Genomic DNA, 23,519 nt, shown 5'->3' with positions numbered 1-23,519 from the left:
TTTCATTTACTAAAGAAATGGATCAAGGATACAATTCTTACTCAGGGTATTGTTTGTTTGTTCTCAAATAGGGATGAGTTTAATCTGAAACTGACACTGCTCAGTAATCAATGGCAAGGAGTGATTCGCAGGGCACAGCAGAGGAGGGGAATTATTGACAGCCAGATCCACCAATGGCAGCGTTACAGAGAGATGGCAGAGAAACTACGCAAATGGCTGGTGGAAGTGTCCTATCAGCCAGTGAGTGGACTGGGTGGTGTTCCTATTCCACTGCAGCAAGCCAGAGCCCTGCTGGATGAAGCGCAGGTATGGCCAATATGTGAAAAACAGTTTTATAGTCCTTTTCTCATGTGCTTTAATGTTTAGTTGAAAGAGGTTTTGTTTATCTTAAAAGTGTGCTAGAATCGAATTAATTACAATAGTCAAAGGTCAGTGGAGTCCAGCAAGAGAAATATTGGACATAGTCATTTTTCAGAGTAGAGAATAGACTTAGTAGCATACCTCAGAAAGAAGGAAAGCTGGATTTATAGATCTAAAAAAATCCCAGTGACATAGTGTTTAACAAAGACTATGTAAGCAACAGCTGAGGATTTCCTTTCACCCAGTCACCTGTTTATTTCCTTGATTCACACCTGACCTCCCAGTGAAGGTTGTATGTGCTCCTATATGTTTGTTTTAATTAGTCTTTGGTCTTAAAGACACACCAGAACTTAAGATAATGATTAGAAGGCCTTGATCTCTCATGCTGTCCATCTTTGTGCAAAGTCAGACAAATCCACTTATTAGCTTGGAATTTGCAGGGCTGAAAATAACAGTGTTGATGCACATTGCATGCCTGCTGTGCTCTTCACAGGAGAAGTCAGAAGAGAGGAGCTTCTCCCTTGCAGAGTTTCTGAACTACTCAGGTGGAGGTGGGGGGGAGGGAAAGTAAGTTTTCTCATCCCCGCCACCCTCAAAAGCTCTTTATGCACTGGGGATGAAGAGACAAAACCTTCTGTCTAGTGACCTACTGATTGAACTGTGAAATGGTAGCTTTATGCATTTGGGTAGCAACCCACTGTATCTAAGCTACGGTCCCTCATGTAGCAAAGAAAAATGTATTTTACCGATGTTGGCTATAGGGACACTAACACATCACAACCCACTAGGATTAAAAACAAGAGGCTAACAGATCATTGGCTCTTTGCAGCTTAGGGAAAAAGTTCTCCTGCGGCAACAAGGGAGCTACATTTTAACTGTGGAAGCTGGGAAGCAGCTGCTGCTCTCTGCTGACAGTGGAGCGGAAACAGCCCTGCAGACAGAACTCACGGAAATTCAGGAGCGCTGGAAATTAGCCACCGTTCGTCTTGAGCAACAGAAGAAACAGCTCACCTTCCTACTGAAAGTAAGTGCACGTGCTGTATGAGTAGGCACAAAACCACACACACTAATTGTTATGGCATAGTGAAGAAGTGTAATTAAGAGGAATGATCACAGGCCTTGGCATCAGGAATTCCTGTGTATTAAATCTTGCTTTGCCACTCGCTCACTGTATAAACATGGGCAAGTCATTTAACTACACTGCCTCATTTTACGCATTTATAAAAGAGGAGTAATAATACTTCCCTCTCAGGTGACTATTGTGAATATTTACTAGTTAGTGTTTGCGCAGCACTGATGTGTAAAGGTCTATATATGTATTAAATTTTATACTGATACTTTTAGTGAACATTGCAGAAAGAATGTGCATTTTATTTTGCAACATTATGATTAGTCATTCCTCATATACATTGTATTACAAATATTGCAAATCTCCCCTTTCAACTCAAATGCCAGTGTATGGACTTACCTAGCCACCAAGTCATCTAGTTTTCTCTCCAGCATCTTGACTACTCGTTGTTTAAGACAAATTTCTTAGATCTTGGAGGAGAGACCATTAAAACATGTTTTAATTTAAGCAATCTCCAAAATGCATGCTAAACCCAATGTAAGCACTCAACTTGATAGACTGGAATTTAGCCACATCTCTTGCATCTATTTTATGAATGGAAATGGGGCATGTCATTAAATTCCCATGGATGATGATGAAATATTTTTGCAACTGAAGCACATTGTTGACTCTCATTCAATCTGTGATCCACTATAACCCACAGATCTTTTTTCAGCAGTACTACAACCTACCCAGTTATTCCCCATTTTGTAGTTGTGCATGTGATTTTTCCTTCCCAAGTTAAATACTTTGCACTTGTCTTTCTTTAAATTCATTTTGTTGCATTCTGACCTGTTTTCCAGTTTGTCAAGCTCATTTTGAAATCTGGACCTGTGTCCCAAAGTGTTTGCATCTCCTCCCAGCTTGGTGTTAACCCCAAAGTTTATAAGCATGCTCTCCACTCCATTAACCAAGTCATTAATGAAAATACTGAGTTGTACTAGACCCAAGACTGACCCCTGTTAGGGGGCTTATTCCTTCACCCACTTACCTCCCTGGTCCTTCTCGCATGAACAGAGAGCAACAATACCTGAAGTCCAAAGGTGCAAACAATCCGATGTTTATTGGGGTGAACTTCCAGCAAACATGATTCCGGTTTCCTTCCTTAGTATCCTCCTTCCCAGCTCTGACACCACAGAGCCTTACACCTGTGTCCCTGTTCCCATTCCTGCCCTTAGCAAAACATGATTCCAATTTCCCCACCCCATTCCCTGTTCCCATTTCCCCTTTTTAGCAAAACATGATTCCAATTTCCTTACCCCCATTCCCTGTTCCCATTTCCCCCACCTGCATGCCCATCCCCACACCCCTACTTCCTGATTGACTGCAGACTATATAGTAAAACTTGAGTTCTGCTTTGCTATACCTTAACCAATCATGTTCCTGAAATTTAACTAACCAATCCTAACATGATTATGTAACCAATTATATCCCACCACCTTAATTAGTTTACACCTAGCAAAATTAATTATACAGCAGACAGAAACAATCACAGAACCAGACAGAGATTATACAGACAAACAATAGCAAAGTGGGAACTATAATGACAAAACAATACAGAAATGAGGATTTCACATCCCAGCTATTAATAAGTGAGTTCTTGCCAGACAGGATGCTATCAAACTAAGTTTCCTTTTACATTTTCTAGGCACTTCCCTTTCTCTGGAGGTGATAGACACTATCAGGACAGGATTGTATTCCTAACAGCCCAATAGCACCTTATTTCAATGTGACTAGTTTGGAATGTGAGGATGTGAGCGTTCGCTTCCCAGCTTATGGCTGCCTCTGTTGCTTAGCCAAAGGCCTTAGCCTAAGAACAGGGCCTCAGATGTCACGGTAAGAGAAGGCCCTTACACCAGCAGACAGTGATTTTGATTCTTTCTTTTATACCTCTATAACTAGCCAAGTGATAAGAATACACCTAAATTCTTAAAGTACAAGCCTTTGCAGACAGGCCTGAATATCTATATCCTAACAACTCCCGTGGGACCTCACTAGGTACATCCTCCAAGTTTGACCATGAACCATTGATGAGTATTGTCTTTCAACCAGTCGTGCACCCACCTTATAGTAAATTCATCTAGACTGCATTTCCTTAGTTTGTTTATGAGAATGTGATGTGGGACTGTCAAAAGTCTTATTAAAATCAAAATATATCCCTTCTAATACTTCCCTCATGGATTAGGCCACTATCCCTGTCATCTTCTAGCATCCCCCACACCTGACGATACAATAATTTCAGATGCCTTCCTGTTAGGCTAGGGAGCTCACATGGATGATCAGACAGTATAGAGCATTTGGACACCTCAGGAGACCAGAACATACACACATCTTCTGTATATTTTAGTATGTACGAAAATACTGAATGATATATTGCTTATTAACTATATAATTAACTTTTGCTCATGTTTTGTGTCAGTCTGCATTAGGATGGTAACTGGGATTTAATTAAACATACAAAACAATTTTTTTATTTAAATGTTTTAAGAGATTATGATAAGTATAGGCCTTCACATATTTTGTATTAAATTCAGATTTCATTTTAAACCGGTTCATTTTTAAAAAGAAAAACTTACTATGATTTAAATAAAAAATTAATTTGAATACAAAAATCATTGATTTTTATCCACCATAGTTATGACCTCATTAAGACAACAGAAATGTCAGCAGTGGCAATGGAAGTTCTTATTAAAGATGAGTGGTGCCTTACATTTCAGAACTTGAATCTTTAGGTAGTTAAAAGTGTGCATCAAAAACTCCAGTAAAAATACATGCATGGTAACTTATGCCACTTGTGAGAAATTTTGGCTAAACAGCTATAAACAAGTGGCACTGTAAGTAAAATCCATCAACATGAACTCGGAAGGCTTTCTTTTTCATGCATTTCACTGTTGAAAACAGCAAGGTCTAATGCATTCAACAACTTGCACATGCAACTTTACAGAGCATGTATCTAGTTTATTAATTATGTGATATTTAGAAATAGCCCTGACACTGAAATGTTAACTGAGTCTGTGCTTTTTGTTGGAATGATGCATTTGCTTTCCTCCTGCTTACTACATCATCTGAAGATGGTCGAAAATCTTTAACTGGAAGGAAACTTATAGTCTATGACTGCAAAGTCTTTTTTTATTATTTTTGAAAGCTAATGTGACAGCAGAACTTTTTCTTATGCTGAAACTCGCACCCAAAAAATTGTACAGAAATGGAATCATACCACTTCAAGGGAGAAATCAGCTGGGGTCTTCTCTGTATACTTAACTGTTTGGGGGTTTTTTTTTCACTTTTATCTGCTACCGTAAGAAGGAATTTGTGAAGCTAAATCCTGGCCTCTCTAGTATCGTACAACTGACATTCTGCAAAAGAAACTTATAACTGTACTCCTCTGAGTTCTTTAGTCTGGTCAATTCCTGCAGTATTTATGTATGTCAGCTGTTGTCTACTAGGATTTTAGTAGGCTGAATGGGATTACTTCTTCAAAGTACAATGGGTTGCCTAATGCAATCATTCCTAAGGGGACTCATGGAACCCTTTTTGGCAGAGAGAAGCAACATTGCAAGGTCAAAATCAGACCTTAAGGACTCTGTGGTAATAGAAGGGGTTTAGTTTTGCCTGCTGCTAGCACTGAAGCACAGCCCAATAGACAATATGCTCTACTGGTGCATGCCATCCAGACTCTGAGACTTGAATATTATATAAAAAGGGCTTATGGGGACATCCTATTCTGCAGATATCCTCACTGCTTGTTGGTATTGGTGCCATGAGTACAGGGGACTGGACTAGATGACCTCTCGAGGTCTCTTTCAGTCATATGATTCCATGATTATTTAGTCAGCTTGAATGATTCACCATGATAAGCCTCTTTCCACTCCCCCCCCCCCCCCAATCTGGAATGAAGTCTAATAATAATTGTTCTGCTCTGAGGACTGGGAAAAATGTGAAAAGGGCGTAGCAGACTCCCTGGAGAAACTAAGATCCTTCAAGAAAAAGCTTTCTCAGCCATTGCCAGATCACCATGATGAGCTGCATACGGAGCAGATTCGTTGCAAGGTAAAGCACTCTGTTGAGCCCCATCTGATCTGCAATTTGCTTGTCTTGTAACATCTTCAGCCATCATAAGCAACAAAAATGATTAGGGGACTGGAACACATGAGTTATGAGGAGAGGCTGAGGGAGCTGGGCTTGTTTAGCCTGCAGAAGAGAAGAATGAGGGGGGATTTGATAGCTGCTTTCAACTACCTGAAAGGGGGTTCCAAAGAGGATGGCTCTAGACTGTTCTCAATGGTAGCAGATGACAGAACGAGGAGTAATGGTCTCAAGTTGCAGTGGGGGAGGTTTAGATTGGATATTAGGAAAAACTTTTTCACTAAGAGGGTGGTGAAACACTGGAATGCGTTACCTAGGGAGGTGGTAGAATCTCCTTCCTTAGAGGTTTTTAAGGTCAGGCTTGACAAAGCCCTGGCTGGGATGATTTAACTGGGAATTGGTCCTGCTTTGAGCAGGGGGTTGGACTAGATGACCTTCTGGGGTCCCTTCCAACCCTGATATTCTATGATTCTAAGCCTTGACATTACTGACTATATAGACCAGCAGCCCATAATTACTGCATGTGCAATTTTCTGTTTGTGTCTGCATGCACATTTTGTGCATCCGTTCGTTAAATAGCGTTAGCACGGCACTGATTAATGTTTGTACAGCACTTGGAAAATATAGGGCCTGTCTCTAATCTCACATTGGTGTAAATTAGGTTACATTAGGCAAAACCAAAATAAATTGGATCAGAATTAGGCCCATAAAAAGCTTTAAAAGTGCTAAGTATTGGTGGTTCTTTTTAGTTTAGAAGTTCTTACTGCATGATTCTTTTAGATGAGACAAGTAAAAGTTCATAGATTTTAAACCCATGTCATTTCAATGCTCTTTACTCCTACTCAGGATAATTGTTGGTCACAAACTTTTATCCTTTATTAGTTGCAAGTTAGAAACAAACTGGGAATCCCAATCTCATTCTTCCTTTCTTAAAATCAGAGGGTAAACGTGGTGCAGACTGCAAAGGGTGGTCACTAGAGATGGGCCCAAACCAAAATCTTGAGTCCAGATAGCCCTGAACTTTGGAGAAGTTAGACTCTGGGATTTTAGTTTAGACCCATTTCTACTTGTTTAAGGGCTGATGTATCTCGCTGTATCAGTTTTAGTAACAATGGGACCTCCCTTCTAACTCTGAAAAAATAATGCTGTCTTACTGGTGATCTATTATAAATAATGCTTTTAATATAGTTGTAACTCTCCATCTAAATACTGGCTCTGTTAACAGACTTGGTTTGCTAGATACAATAGGACTTTAATGCCAGTGCCTATGGTTAACAAGTAAAGACAACTTTGTATAATAAAACTATTGACAAACTTCTAGTCGCATAAAGAGGTTGATATTTTTCATGCATTTTTTTTTAAACCAGGAGCTAGAAAATGCGGTTGAAGGGTGGACGTATGACCTTGCGCATCTGACACTGCTGAAGGAGACTCTAGCTACCTACATCAGTGCTGATGATATCTCGATCCTCAGCGAGCGCATTGAGCTGCTGCACAGGCAATGGGAGGAGCTGTGCCACCAGGTAAATGTGACCCTGAACTTGGATGTGACTGTGACTAGTGAGCACAGAAACCCCCATGGGAATTGCTACCTGATGTGCCGAGACTACCTCTGAGCCCATTTTCCCTGGCGGCTTGGGACTTCAGAACCCTGCCTGGTTTGAGCCAGACACACTAGCCTGCTACAAACACAGGTCTGAACTACAGCCCACAAACTGCAGGCTTAACTGAAAACAGCTTAAGAAGTGTTCCTGTCTCCAGCACCCAGGGTACTGAGCTCCCAATGGGGTCTAAACCCCAAATAAATCCGTTTTACCCTGTATAAAGGTTATACAGGGTAAACTCATGAATTGTTCTCCCTCTATAATACTGATAGAGAGAGATGCACAGCTGTTTGCCCCCCGTCCCCCCAGGTATATACATACTCTGGGTTAATTAATAAGTAAAAAGTGATTTTATTAAATACAAAAAGTAGGATTTAAGTGGTTCCAAGTAATAACAGACAGAAAAAAGTGAATTACCAAGCAAAATAAAATAAACACAGAAGTCTAAGCTTAATACAGTAAGAACACTGAATACAGATAAAATCTCACCCTCAAAGATATTTCGGTAAGTTTTTATCACAGACTGGATGCCTTCCTATTCTGGACACAATTCTTTCCCTGGTACAGCCCTTTTTTCCAGCTCAGGTGGTAGATAGGGGATTTCTCATGACTTCAGCCCCGTTTGTTCTGTTCCACCCCCTTATATATCTTTTTCACAAGGTGGGAATCCTTTGTCCCTCTCTGGGTTACCATCCCTCCTTCTAAATGGAAAAGCACCAGGTTAAAGATGGATTCCAGTTCAGGTGACATGATCACATGTCACTGTAAGACTTCAAGCCCTCATTCCTCCCAGCCTGACACACAGGAAGGCCGGCAAGCAAGCAGAGCCATCCACAGTCAATTGTCCTGGTTGATGGGAGCCATCAAGATTCCAAACCACCATTAATGGCCCTCACTTTGCATAATTACAATAGGCCCTCAGAGTTATATTTCATATTTCTAGTTTCAGATACAAGAGTGATACATTTATACAAATAGGATGACCACACTCAGTAGATGATAAGCTTTGTAATGATACCTTACAAGAGACCTTTTGTGGGAAGCATATTCCAGTTACATTATATTCACACTCATTAGCGTATTTTCATAAAATCATATAGAGTGGAATGTCACAGTGATTATGCACATGAAAGGGGCACAGGGACAGCTGAATGTGATTAGCAACAGTTAGAACAGACAGGTACCAGCTGGATGACAAGCTAGCATTTGAATTTGAACTGAGACTCATCCATTTGTAAGGTATAATCTCATCAATCTCCTAATGCAGAGGTAGAGCTAAGGAAGTAGAATTTGGCATGTCAAATGCAAGCTTTATCCAGAGGAACAACACACCCTTTTGAGGATGGGGCGATGTGGGAAATATTTTCAGCCATACTGATTTACAGATATTTAAAACAAAAGAGTGGAGAAAATACCCACTAAAATTCAGGAGTTAGCAGATGTAACCTTAAAGTGATCACTCACTTAATAGCAAACTTAGAGTGGAATAAGCAATATCTGGCCATGAAATGGAACAATAATCAAGAAGAATCTCATTACTGGAAGGAAATTGTGACTAATCTAATAGCTAAAGGATATGTACAGTATGTGTCTGCAATCTCTAAAAGGGTTCATCCTTCCATTTCTGGAGACCAACTTTTCTGGTGAAATGTCCATTGAAAGTGATGGTCATGCCAAGACCAACAAAAGAAAGAAAGAGCAGGATTATGTATTTTATTATAACAGCAGAAGATTTCCTCTTAAAAACTTTGCTTCGCTGTGGAGCTAAGATTAATAACAGTTCAGTGTATCTTCAAGTGTTTGCTTTGGTTACCACTAATATTTCCAGACTTCCTGTAAATGATCACTTCACTGAGCAAGGGTATAAACAAACTCAGGAAAACTATATTAAAGATAATGTTAAATTTATGGCATAATTGGCCCACAGGAATAAAGAAGAAACAGAACAGCCATCATTGGCTTGAGAGAGGTGGCGACAAGATAGTCTGATGTGAGAAAAAGCCCACTGTACCCTGTTGATGTGCTTTTCCTTGTGTTTAAAAAAAAAAAAAAAGACTGCACATTTCTCATTCCCTTTGGCTTGGCTGCCTGCTTAATTCCTTGGCACCATGTGGGAGATAAATACACAGTGCTCCCAGTGCATTTTACAGTTGCTGCTTATGCTTAGAAATCCTGGCTCCAGATTTAAAGTTGCCACCTATCCCAAATTTTCTGGATTGGCCTGATTATACTTGTCCACTCCAAAATGTATTGAGCAGTGAAGAACCATTTCACTGTCAAAAAACAAATGAACAAACAAACATTGTAGGACAGCAAAACATAGTTACATTGTGCCAGGAACGTGATATCCTTTTTCATTATGGTATGGTGCAAACAAATCTGTCCTGCAGGATAAACATTAAAAGGTATCAAAGGAATAGACTTAGTTTTGGAAACCTGTAGAATTCCAGTTGGGCACTCAGACTGGAGGATGCTTTTCCTGTCTTGTGAATGAAGTTGACAGGGTCATGAGAAAGAGACACAATTAAATAGCATTCATGGGTGAAAAGCCTTCATGCATCATAAATTCTCATGAAACGAAGAAGCTGAACTGGCTGCATGTGGGTGAATGGGCTAGAAGACCTTTTCCATATAGACTCTGATTGGTTTTTCCAGATTCCTGCTGCACACCTCTCATGCTAAAGGAGAGGGCTGATTCAAGGTTGGATGTCTTAATCTGTCATTTACATATTTAACCTTCCAGGATGTAACCAAATGAATGAGGCTTTTTTTTCTTTTTCAGTACTTAGGTGTTACCACAAAAGGAAATGTGCTATCATTTGTGTCTGACTTTAAAAATCAAAAGCTTCAGTTAGGAAAGCAGTAAGTTATATACAAAAGAGCAGGTGCAATGCTCACATGATCAGTGGAGATGCTGATGTAGAGTCAGAAGCAACTCCTATTACAGATGAGGAGGAAGAAGCTGTAGTAAGTAGGATGCCATTACATTATAGCCATGCGATTATCAGAAATTCTGACAGGAGAGATTAATTTACTGTGAATACTGTGTTTAATATTCTTTCAGGTCCTCTTCATATTTGCCCAATTGTTTTGTAATTCACAATTTGAGATGGAAATATAATTCTTCTAATTTCTTAAATATATAGCAGTCTCTTACTTTTCAAAGTGACGTGTGACAAGCCTCCATTTCCTGTGTATGCTGTTGTTTTGTTCTCTGTTTCAGTTTGCACTTATTGCCTGCTAATTTCTGTCGTAGCATTCTTTAGCCCTTGGGAATACCTGGTCACAGAGTTCCAATGCTGCAAAATTAGACGCACTCACAAAATATGTGTATGAGGACACAAGCATGGAATTGCACATTCCTTTCCAATTGCTTGGCTTATGAGAGCTGCCTATCTCATCTGTGCACACATTTTGTAGATACAATTGATACACCAATCAATGGTATGGCCATACCATGTATGCATCGTCCTAGACATCCATTTGGTTTGCAGTATTAAAAATGTCATTGTTCTAAAGGTCAAGCATCTATTTGGGCTTAACATCTGTCTCTGTTGGAGTTTGTGCTTCCAAATAAACAGAAGTATCAATGTACATTTTAATTCTTAATAAATGAAAATATTGACTCTAAAGACAATGAAAGGGCTATTTTAACTGTGCTATGGAAACCTGAATTTAAAGACCGCAGATTTGTATCTGCAAATTAAAGCAAATTATATTTAGAGTATACTCTTCCCTGTGTGCAACAGGAACTGGCTAGTAAGCATCCTGAGATTAATGCTGACCTTGAACTTATAATGAGTCATGTAAGATTTTTTTGGCACAACTCCAATTTACCTTAATGACAGTCAGGTAGCTAAAACTCTTTGCAGGACTGAGAACTTACCTCTGAGAATCAGTTCACTCTCATCTACTAACTGTACTCTCTTTTATTGACTCCCTCTGTAAACATTATAAGATCTCCTTGCGGCGGCAACAGGTGAATGAGAGACTGAATGAGTGGGCAGTCTTCAGTGAGAAGAACAAGGAGCTCTGTGAGTGGCTGACACAAATGGAGAGTAAGGTGTCTCAAAATGGAGACATCCTCATTGAAGAGATGATAGAGAAACTCAAGAAGGTAAAGTTCTTTGGGTTTTATATGTTTATATGCTGTTATGTGCACCTTTTCCTCTGCTCTTTCTCGGTTATCAGAACTTGAATAATCTGGTACTGGCCTGTGTTATAGACAGAACACTGTATTAAATGGGTCACTGGTCTGATCCAATATATGGCCGTTTGTATGTTCCAATGAGAATTTTTGTCAATGTTCTTCTCTAATTATGTGCCTTTTCCCTGTGCTTCTTGAAGTGGATTTCTCAAAATACAAAGACACAACCAAGAACGGTGAATGCTTTACTAAATGCCTGATCACAAGTGTCAGTAAACCAGTTATGAATTATTGTACATGCATTTGCAAAATATTTTTCTTTCTTGTGATTACTTATGTTTAAACGGTGGTGGTGTTTGAGGATTTGTTCATTCACCAAACTATTTCCAACTTAGTATTAGACACTGCTTATGTTTATTCTAGTTCTTCCAGCAGAAGAACTGAGCTGAATGTGTTCTGAATAAGTTTCTTGATCTCTGTGATTCCTCTTTGCCGTGTAGGATTATCAAGATGAAATTGCCATGGCCCAAGAGAATAAAATCCAGCTCCAGCAAATGGGAGAGCGTCTTGCCAAAGCCAGTCATGAAAGCAAAGCATCAGAAATCGAATATAAACTTGGCAAGGTCAATGACAGATGGCAACACCTCTTAGATCTGATTGCAGCCAGGTAAAAACAGCTACTTTGTTTTTAAACATTTCCTGGAATAGAATCCTGTATTGGAATTCATGAAGCAGCTGAGTTCCTAGTTCAAGAGAGGACTCAGAATTTTTTCTGTCTCCACCCACTCAACTGTGATCTGTAACTGCTCTCAGCCAACATGCTTGGTTGAACTTATCCTTCCTGATCCACTGTATCTGATTCAGAAAGTTTAAAAACCAGTATCTATTAGGATGATCAAGACTGGCTGCAGTCAGAAGTGTAGTGTCTTCTGGTCAAGTGTGGTTATTTAGGTTGAAAGTGGGTGCCTAAAGCAAGACGTAAATCTTTTGTTTTCTTTAAAGTGCAGCACAAAGGGTGCTAAGTGACTCACTTTTAAAAATGCTACCCAAATGACAGTTTATGGTAGGTGGTTTTGTTTTTCTGTTTTTAGATTAGTGAAGAGGGGGAGAGAGAAAATAAAGTAGACTGATGTATATCCATTAGGCCTAGTAGCTTGCAAAAAAAATTTAAAAAAGTTGTTTGCCATAGGTTGTTATCTACAGAAGTATATACTGTGCACATGCAATTCTTGGTTAGTACATGAAGAATATTAATTTAAATTTCTAATGTCCGTTCTGAGCTGTAGCAGCTACTCTCGAGCTAATAGACAATCATTTTTGCCGCTATTGTGTCATTTTTGCCGCTATTTGCTTTGGCTATTGTGTCTGTACTCTGCAGTATGAAGGATGTTCAACATGTTGCTTGAGTTTCCATAACTTGAAAGATATTTCTATCTGTATCAATACCCAGTGTTCTATTTGCAGCAATTCCTTTTACATTTCTCTATTTATCCAGTAGGTTCTGTAAATATGTTTGGTCACCTTCCCCACCCCTGTACTACAATATTCCTCCTCAGAATTCTGTGACTGTGGGGAGTCAGTGAATTTCACAGTGGCAAAGCCATTAAGGGGTACAGACCTTTTAAGATGGAGGTGACTGTGTTTTGTTTTAATGTAACATTATTCAGGAAGTAGCATTTCTTACAGACTAAAAGTCTGTTGGTTTCACAGGATGTGGTTTCTCACCAGATCTTAAGCAAAACAGTTACTTACCTTAATTCTGTACTTTTCTCTTGAAGACATATCTAATGTTTAAACATAACTGTGATGGGCTTCCTCTATGCCCAGGCCAAGCTTTAAGAGATTTCCAGTGAGAAGTGATGGTATATGCAGATGGCAAAGTGTACTTCTAGATATCTATCTGTTATGCTCAGTACTGGGATTAGTGTTGTACCTTGGGAGGGTGATCAGGGTCTCAGGATTCTATTTCTTAGTGGTTTTTTCAGATGAGCTGTAAAACTGAATTGTTATACACTTGTAGAACTTCCCATGCTATTTTCCTCAAGTACAGAGTGATAGTCCTGGCCATAAATTAATTTGTGTGATTACAGATTTGCCTCAGTTTCCCAGTCAATTTCCGTTGGATGTTTTCTTACCTAATACATTTAGTGTTGCCCCTTTTCACCACAGAGCTGGCTGCATTTGAATAGTGAGTGAAGGGATCCCTATGTGAAGTTTGTATATCATGTGGCTAAATGTGGAGTATTGAATGGCTCAAAAGATTGCTGAAGGGATAGAGAGCCTTTGCCAATTCGTCTCTGGCCCAAGTGGGTTGTGACTTATCTACTGTCTATTGGTTAACCTGTGTGAAATGAGCTTATGATCTAAGACCAGTTCCTAGTGGAAAGATTCCCACATCTCAAAAACCAGTTTGCAAAATACTTTGGATGAAATTTGGTATGTCAGAGTATGTTACTATTTTCATACATTCAGCTGGAAAATGCAGCTTATTTTTGGCACTGCTGACATTATAGTGCAAATTCTGCATTCTGGATCCCTGACAATATTAATAGTAACTCTGTGCGTACATTCTCCATGTTTCTGTTCTCTCTGTCAAGCCAAGGCCATCTTTTGCTCAAATGTGCTTATTGGTTTGTTTTCAGCAGCCATCCACCAATGGGAAATACCTATTTACAGGAAAATGGAATACAGAGTTGTAGCGTGTTGGTCCATGATATTAGAGAAACCAGGTGGGTGAGGAAATCTCTTTTATTGAACCAACTTCATTTGGTGAAATAGCCAAGCTTTCAAACTACACAGAGCTCACCCACTTCGTCTCTCTAAGGAACAAAGACTCACAGTATGTTTGTTTCAGAAGATGAATAAGAATATAATATATTTTGGCTACATAACATTTTATTTGTGTTTTTAAATGACCTCTCTTGTATTAAAGAATCTTGACTTTAGCCTGTTCACAGGTTAAAGTCATGTTCTCTTGTTTACAACAAGTTGTTCTTCCTGCAGAAAAAAAAATTCAGTCAGAAAAAAACTGGTCAGTTCTGAATCTGTTTTTGTTAATTTTTCATGCCATTTGGGGTAATCATTTTAAACATTCCGTCTGGCCTATTTTTTTTTCCCAGCAGCATATTTCCTTTTCACTTTTTCTTCACCACCCTCTGACTCCTTCTGCGGAAGGGTGGGAAAGAGAAGGGAGGACTCCCCAGAAAGACAGCTGCCTCTCTACTTCAGTGATTTCCCATTTCTGGCCTCTCGTGGCTGGAAAGTTTTCTCCCTACAAATTGTCCATTATGATAAATAGGCCAGCTGCATGTGTGCACAGTAAAGGAGTAGTGTGTGGCTGCATGCTTTATACAGGACTTTTCTTGGACAGTTAAGTTTACAACTGAAGGCCTCTCTCTTTTTTATTTTCCCCCCCTCCTCTTCCTGACACTCATGGCCTACATTCCAGGAGATCAAGCCTGGCGCATGTTGATGAATGTAAGTTTTATTTAGAAACATGACCACTTGTCACCACTCAGTCTCATGTTAGCAGGCCGGGTCTACTAACATTTGTTTGGAATGTGAGCATTTTTGTACAGTACTCACAAAGGCAAGCTTGCCTGCAGCACAGTCTGTTGGACTACAAGCTTTTGGACTGCAAGTTCTTGTTTTTAGTACTGGAAATTTTCATGGTGGTAGGAGAGGATTTATGTGGCGTGAGGATGGCAGAGGACTGCAGTGTGGATTCAGACCTCCCAGACTGCAATTGCGATGTCACAAGGCAGGCAGCTATTTACTTTTCTTATGTATTTCTTTGGAATTTGTTATAGCTTGCTGAGGAACTAGTTGTCATAGTATTAATCCATAGGCATGCTGCCTTACCAAAAAACTTTTTCTTTTCTGCCCAGAATTTTAGTGTTGTTGAGGAGTGTTAGGAAATCATGATGTGCTTTGTTGTCTTGCTATAATTCTGGGATCTTCAAATGTTTGTCTTAACTGAAAACAGCCTGACCACTACTAGTAGGTGGTTAAATAAGGCTGAATGAAACCATAGATCTGATTTTTACTACTGTTTTTAATACAAGATCATGTAAACATGTGAGAGGATCCAGAGGGTTGTAATTTACTACCTGCTGTTTGTGTAATCAAGGGGGCCTGACTACATCCAAAAGTCAAAGATGTGGAGAGGCTCTGTAAAAGTACTTCCAGCATTAATGTGTGCTAAACTCATCCTTCATGTACATATGTTGCATCCGATGAAGTGAGCTGTAGCTCACAAAAGCTTATGCTCAAATAAATTTGTTAGTCTCTAAGGTGCCACAAGTATTTCTTTTATTTTTGCGAATACAGACTAACACGGCTGCTACTCTGAAACATAGTATTAAAATGTCTGTAGCCAGATGGATCTTTGTAGCTTAGTTTTGAACAATGTATAGTGGATTGAAAGATTTTTATTTTTTCTCAAATATTCTTCCTGGATTTTTTTTCCATCTTGTATTTTTTCACAATATTTTTAGTGTAAGCTAACTTGTAAGTTGTAAAATTATTTTTCAGTAAAGGTAAAAGTATAGAATCTGAAGAGTAAATGTGGCATTTTCAACTACTCATTCATTACTGAACTATGAAAGCTACTTTTTTATTTTATTTTATTTTATTTTATTTTATTTTATTTTGCATTTCACTATTTAATTTATTTTAGATGATGAAAGAATTTTACAATCTGTTCAGGTGCATGCATAACATTTCCCATGGTACTGTTCCCCAAACAGAAGCATTTAAGTATGAATGAAATAGTGTACTTGCATTGTGTTCTTGGAATATATTTGCCTGGAATTTGAGAATTCAAGTATCTCCAAAAGGGTGGAGTAATAGTTTCTCATTGTTTTCTCCCTCTTGAGTTGGAACTCCAGTGTTTTGCCAATCTAATTTGTTTGAGCTTAGATATTACTATAGGCATGGTGTGCGAATGGTTAACAGCTAATTAAAACTATAAGCTGATGATAGATTCAGCTGATGTCACATTTCTGTGCGTATTTTTTGTGGTTGGCTTTTAAATGAATGTTAGTAACCAGCTGTCTAATGACTAATAGTGAAGTTATGAATTCTGTACGATACACTGTTGTGTGTTTATGGTGCAATATATGTTTAGATTTAAGCAGAATTTAAGCATATCTAGTTTAATTCTAGCTAACTGTTTGAGTTTTAAAAGACCTTCCTTATTGTTTTCAGCTCCAGAATATTTTCTGTGTATTTTTCTTGGTTTGAAATTGGCTTTCTCATTAGCAATAAACTGGAAAACTGAGCAATTGGATTACATAGTATTTTCCTTCCTGAGCAAGGACAAATGCCTGAGTTTTAATATGGGCTACGAGAAAAGTACAGCAAGCTTCAGGGACTTCCTGTACTTATATGTCAGGCTTGCTAAATTTATACAACCCTGCTTAAACCTGCCATGTGATAGTTCCAAGCATCTAATTTGAATTAGGAATCCTTGTTAGCAAACAGGGGAACTCAGCCAAATCCTCTCACAGTAACACGTTTCGGGAGATTTTCCCAGAAGAATTTGCTTTATTTTCATATAATGCTGTTGCAAATGAAACCCCAAAAGGGCACAGCTTCATTTTGCTGCGGCAGCAGACCCCCATGTGTAGACTCTGTGCAGCCTGCTCCCTGCCTGCTGGCAGAACTCCATGAGTCCCACTATCTTTCAGGCCCTGTAGGTCAGGATTTTAGACTATTGGAGAATTTAGAAATAAGTTTCTAAATATATATATATATATATATATATATATATATATATATATATATATATATATATATATATATATATATATATATATATATATATATATATATATATATATATATATATATATATATATATATATATATATATATATATATATATATATATATATATATATATATATATATATATATATTGTCTCTGCTACATGCACAAAATATGTAGTTGTGCATGTGCAATTAATTTCAATGGGTGGCACAAAAGAGCTTAAAACTTCTTCATATGCTCAAACTAGAGGTGGGAAATAATTAGGTGAGCATGTAAGCATATAAGTGTGCAGGTATGTTTTCAGTGTAATCAAAAGCACATGTTGAGGTTATTTGAGAGATTTATACATTTGATGAATAATTAAAAAGCCTCTTAGAGCCCTACACATGGATCAAAATCCCTTTGTGCTAGGCACAAACACAGAACAGAATGAGAGCTCTGTAATGATTTGCTTTTAACCTCCTAAAGACTAGAGAGATGGACCTAAACCACAAAGTTTGGTTTCAAACTTACCCAAATTTCAAGGATACTATGATCTGATTTTTTTGGAGGAATCATATAAGCTGAAGTCCTGAAAATAGCTCTGTGTGGTGCACACTTATTACATGCTCTGTTGTGAGTGGTGGAATCGCAGTTCCCCAGAAGCCCCTGCTTGGAGGCACTGTGTCTGAAGCAGGCTCTAGAATGCCAGGAGAATACATAGCAGCAGTTACTGCTGAGCCCTCTTTACCAGTTGTTTTCAACCTGTGTTCATTTGCAGACCCCTAAAAATTTCAAATGGAGGTGCCAGACCCCTTTGGAAATCCTAGACAGTTTGCGGACCCCAGGGGTCCACGGACCATAGGTTGAAAACCACTGCTCTGAACAGAGTGAAGCATATACTGTCCCTATGCCAGTTCCACTCCACAAAGTAATACACTAGTAGGGATAGGACTATGACTCTGCCTCTCACACACTCTCTTTGGGATTTTTAACACTAACAGCACAACCCCGATATTTGTGGAGGCCAAAGGGACTATCCACAGATTCCAAGGCCAGAATGGACCATTGTGATCACTTAGTCTGACCTCCTGTATAGCACAGGCCATAGAACTTTGCCAAAATAATTCCTAGAGCAGATCTTTTAGAAAAACTAGTAACCTTGATTTTAAAATTCTCAGTGATGGAGAATCCACCATGACCTTTGGTAAATTGTTCTAATAGTTAACATCTGACCGTTCATGCTTATGGAATGTGGTTAGGTCTCTCTCATTCTCCTATCTAATGTTCTCTTGAAAAGACAGCTGATTGGTGTCCTTGGTGATTATTGTTGCACAGCAAGGTTACCAGTCCTGTTACAACCAAGAAATCATTGTGGGGGCAGATTCTGCTCTCCGTTACATACCAGTGTAAATCTGAAGTAACTATTAAAATCCAGTGCAAGTTAGAGTAGCCCTTAAGATTGGGGAAGGTAGAAGAATGGGTTAGTGCAGTGGCTCTCAACCTTTCCAGACTACTGCACCCCTTTCTGGAGTCTGATTTATCTTGTATACACCAAGTTATACCTCACTTAAAAACTACTTGCTTACAAAATTAGCCATAAAAATACAAAAGTGTCACAGCACACTAGTACTGAAAAATTGCTTACTTTCTCATTTATACCATATATTTATAAAATAAATAGATTGGAATATAAATATTGTACTTACATTTCAGTGTATAATATAGAGAGCAGAATAAACAAGTCGTATGAAATTTTAGTTTGCATTGACTTCACTAGTGCTTTCTGTATAGTCTGTTGTAAAACGAGTTGTGTTGATGTACCACCTGGAAGACCTCTGCGTACCCCCAGGGGGACACATACCACTGGGTTAGTGTACTGAGCTCTGCACCAGATAAGGACAGAGTTCACTATCTCTAAGGGCGAGAGAGTTCAGTCTTTAGAACTTATAGGTGAATAAGTCTTATTAGATGCATGTAGTTCAACACCAATGCAGGTCAATTTCATTTTGTTAATTGCAATAGCTATTTACTTGTAATCTGACCAGGTGACTACATTAGTGAAACAGAAGACACAACTAATTTAGATGGATTTTTTTTTACACTGACCATATTAAATACATTTTCTTTCCCTGAACCAAGCTTTGATTCCACCCTCAGAGATACGGAAGCCTATAAAATCTTGTGTGTGGCCTCTGAAAATCCTGAATTTCTGTTAGTTAGAAATACTGGGTTTGGGCACTATTTATATGATTGTAGTGCTGTAAGTAGTAAGGGGAAGCCCTAGATTAGCAATTCTGTTGTTTGAGTGTGAAGTTAAGTTGAATTTCTTTCGAAGTGAAAATTATACAAAAGTGATGTCTTATAGAGGCTGTTTAATGATGTGCATGTGCTCTTGTTTCTCCTTTTGGCAGGGTGAAGAAGTTGAAGGAGACCCTGGTAGCTGTGCAGCAGCTGGATAAGAACATGAACAGCTTGAGATCCTGGCTCGCTCACATTGAGTCAGAGCTGTCCAAACCCATTGTCTACGAAACCTGTGATTCCGAGGAGATACAAAGGAAACTGAATGAGCAGCAGGTAAAATACAAAATGAGGTAGAAGAGTAAAAAACCTGACACAATCACCACACTGGCAGTTGCACTATGGTGTGGGGAGACCCAAGTAAAGTATACCCTTGGGCTGCCGATATCCAGCTCAGTGTTGAAAGAAGGCACTGATGCAGAGAAGATGCCCTTAGATTTCAAGGCAGATAGTGCTTATTGCATCACTCTGGTAGAGTCTTCTGCCGGCTTTGACATTGAATCTACAAGGAGCTGCTTGACCCTGCCAGACAGAGGTAAGGTACCATGATGTTATGTCTAGAATGTGGGTTACTTTTGTGGTTGAGGTTTTTCCTTTGTTTTTTAGTATATAATGAACTACCGTCCACTTCCAGAATTAAAATGAAACCATACTGTAGTGTTTGCTTTCAAGTTTTATAAGTGCTTGACATTGTCCATCTTTGGAAATGCCTTCTGGTTTTGTTTTGTTTTGCAGTTCATAAACATGTTTGAGTCTCTTTGCATGCTGAGTTGCATGCACGATACAAAACTGATGTTTAACTTTAAGCGGATGTGCACTATGCAAAGTCTGCACACATTGCTGGAACGAAGCAGTTCATGCTGCAAATAGGAAAAGTGGGATGGGGCAGATACATTTTTGTTTTTGTTTAATTAGTAGTAGTTTTTTACATTGTACTACGCTGTTAGTATGCTTCCTTTCCACTTCCATCACAACTTAGGAAAGAGTAACATCAGTTTTGCAAAGTAAAGAAATACACGTTTCTGTACATATTTTTGTTACTCTATGCCAGTTCTGTCTGACACACTGGGCAGAGATTCTGTTGCCTGTCACACAGCAGATTGCATTCTTGTCAGTTATTTCCTGGCAGATTGGTCGCTGGCTGATATCAGTGCAGTTTGTGATGAGCTTGTGAAAAGCAAAATAACACCTCTCCTTAACACACAATAAAGTAGAGACGTTTAATTTTTTTGTGGGGAGAAAAGTACTGTAGCATTTTGCAGATAATTGATTTATAAAGCATGCAGAATGACAATGTGGTCTATTGAATGCAGTGCAAGTCCAAAAACTAAGAATCTCCTCAGTTTTAATCCTAGCTCCTCAACTGACATACTATGTGGCTATGGGAAAAAGCCTTTTAACCTCTGTGTACGTTTCACTATCTATAACATGGGATGAATAATACATACAGGACAGATATGACGAGTAGCTAATACTGTGCAGTGCTTTGAAGATGTAACGTGCTGTACAGTGCTAAGTATTAATGTAAAAGCAGATGTTTAGAGACTTCTTGGCAGCGTACCTACATGGGCATCCCAAGGTTTGTTATGACTCCTTTACTACTGCATTCATTCTGGGTACAGACATCAGTTGAACTCTTCATTCTCTGCAGTTCTCAGCTGTTGTTTCTGTGCAATGCTAGATGGTGGCAGTGTTCATTTTGAAGTACTAGTGGTTTCATTGGAACTCCAAAGGGGACAAACACTGGAAGTGTATTTTACCTTGTAAGCATAGTACGTTTGGCAGCTCCCTGCGAATTAATTTTTTATAACACTAACAGCAAAGAAAACATGAACTTTTAACATAAAGAAGAAAGTATTTTTATTATAGCTGTTACTAGTAATATTCATTTGGTTTTTACAACACAGGTTACCTCAGCTACCTTTTCAGCCAGTTATGTCAGCACTAGTTTTTCTTTCTGTTTGATCTGTATATTTTTCCACATTTGTTTTCTCTTAGGGACATGTTATATCCCCAGCCCACACTGTCACAAACTATCACTCAACTACAGATCTCAAATTTAATTAAAAATGTAGCATTGCCTGCCAGAAACTAGGGCCTGATCCCAGTTCTGTGGCTCCCACACTCTGCTTTTACTGGCTCATCAGCCAAGTCTGAGTTGGAGGGGAACACACATAATAACTTTTCAGTTGCTCTTCTGGGGCAGTTAAAGCAGTATGACCTGAAGGAGAGTGAGTGTAACCTCACTGCAATCCGGCCAACCCTGGAAAACTAGTCAAATTTCAAAGGCCATTTTTTTTCTCTTTTTTGTTAATTAGGCCACAACAAATGTGAAACATGGCAAGGTGTTACAGAATGTCCCTTCTGTTTCCTTGCAGGTAGTGTTACTCTCCATCTTTAACCAGCCATTTGAATCATGAGGTATAATCCAAATGTAGTCAGCAATTGGGCAGGAAATTTTTCTTACAGATATCCAGGAATAATAAGAGATCATTTTCACAATCTGTCTCACAAGCACCAGTAACGTGCTGAAGACAAATATGTTGAAATGACATTTCAAGATGGAATGTCAGTTCCAGTGCAAAAAGGTCATGAAAACCAAGAAGTGGAGATTAATAATATAGGATCACATCTGAGCAATGCAATTCTTGAGGATGATGCAGATGGCATACATTGATGTCCTGTACCATGCATGTCCTTTGTAGTACTCCCAAGAGTTAAAACAGTCTTAGGAAATACATGAGCTACAATAGTGGGGATTGCTGGTGCTAAGGGCAGATCAGCAACTAAACTTTGTGAAAGTAAAAGCAGTAGAAGTAAAAGCAAATGTACAGTAAATCATTTATGGATGCAGACTGTAATTTAAAAACACTGAAGTGTTCATCTGTGGATTGATTTGTCCAAAAAGGCATTCACTAAATTCATGGCAACAACTGACTCATGTTTGAGTTCCATTTCAAAAAGGTGATTCAGAGGTTATGCTATGTGCAGACAAATAATACAGCTGAGGCAGTCACAAGGGAGGAGGCAAGATCTATGTTCATTTAACCAAACTTGTGCAAATGGTTGGTTCTTTATTCACTGGTCCCTATGTAATCTAGAATTCCAAGGCCACAAAATTTACTGCAAAATCCATACCATGGTGTGGAATTGTACTAAAAAAAAATCTCTTTTCAGTTTGTTTGGTTGTTTTAATTGGCTTTTAGCCCCTAGCATTGGAGAGAAAACCTTGAAAATGTGGCTTACTGCAACCCATGCATCTTTCTTTTCTTGAGCCTGCAAGCATCCTGAAACAATGACTCTGAGAGGTGTGGTCTGAATAGGCTATGAAATCTGAAACCTAAAGATGACAATTAAAAAGTCAATATTGTTAAGTATTTTACTGATGATCGTCACAGGAAAAACACCCAGTAAATGTGGCTATCCTAGCTGCAGGCTCTCTGGGAAATGTAATATTAAAATAAATAGTACAAGTGCTATTGAACTACTTTTTCATTCATTTTCACTAAAAAGCTCCATTTTCAAAATAAAGCTGCCAAAGAATTTCCAGTTTGTTTTAACAGTGTTACAGAATGTTGGGACATTGCCAATCTTAATTTTAAAATTGCCAGTGATGGAGACTCCAACATGATCTTTGGTAAATTGTTCTAGTGGATACCCTGACTCTTAAAATTTACACCTTATTTCCGGTCTGAATTTGTCTAGCTTTAACTTCTAGCTATTGGATCATATTATACATTAGTCCACTAGATTGAAGAGCCCATTGTCAAATATTTGTGCCCCATGTAGGTACCTGTAAACTGTGTTCAAGTCATCCCTTAACCTTCTTTTTGTTCGACTCGAGCTCAGTCTATTTAATTTATCACTATAAGGCATGTTTTCTAATCCTTTAATCATTCTTGTGACTCTTCTCTGACCCTTATCAACATCCTTTGTGAATTATGGACACCAGAACTGGACACAGTATTCCAGCAGCAGTCACACTGGTGCCACAGCCAGAGGTAAAATAACCTCTCTACTGCTACTGAGGATTCCCCAGTTTTTGCATCCAAAGATCACAGTACAATAGCCTTTTAGCCACTGCATTGCACTGAGAACTCTTGTTCAGCTGATTGTCCACCCTGACCCCCAAATCATTTCCCAGGATAGAGTCCCCCATTG

General features: G+C 38.8%; 1 protein-coding gene across 13 annotated transcripts in view; it reads left to right on the top strand.

Moving 5' to 3' along the window:
* Positions 1–23,519, top strand: part of SYNE1 (spectrin repeat containing nuclear envelope protein 1) — a 501,907-nt gene that overhangs the window by 434,425 nt on the left and 43,963 nt on the right. For 11 of the 13 annotated variants that reach the window (XM_073337684.2, XM_073337695.2, XM_073337685.2 and 8 more), the window contains 7 exons: positions 72–306; positions 1,190–1,384; positions 5,393–5,518; positions 6,922–7,077; positions 11,117–11,275; positions 11,806–11,972; positions 19,472–19,634. In XM_073337684.2, coding sequence (XP_073193785.2) covers positions 72–306; positions 1,190–1,384; positions 5,393–5,518; positions 6,922–7,077; positions 11,117–11,275; positions 11,806–11,972; positions 19,472–19,634 — 1,201 coding nt within the window. Of the gene's footprint in view, positions 1–71; positions 307–1,189; positions 1,385–5,392; positions 5,519–6,921; positions 7,078–9,940; positions 10,126–11,116; positions 11,276–11,805; positions 11,973–19,471; positions 19,635–23,519 lie in introns of those variants that run through there. The other 2 variants (XM_073337691.2, XM_073337694.2) reach the window with 2 other exon arrangements.

The sequence above is a fragment of the Lepidochelys kempii genome, chromosome 3 (assembly GCF_965140285.1).
Source record: "Lepidochelys kempii isolate rLepKem1 chromosome 3, rLepKem1.hap1, whole genome shotgun sequence".
In the NCBI taxonomy this organism is placed as follows: Eukaryota; Metazoa; Chordata; order Testudines; family Cheloniidae; genus Lepidochelys; species Lepidochelys kempii.
This window is presented reverse-complemented; position numbering and strand designations above follow the sequence as displayed.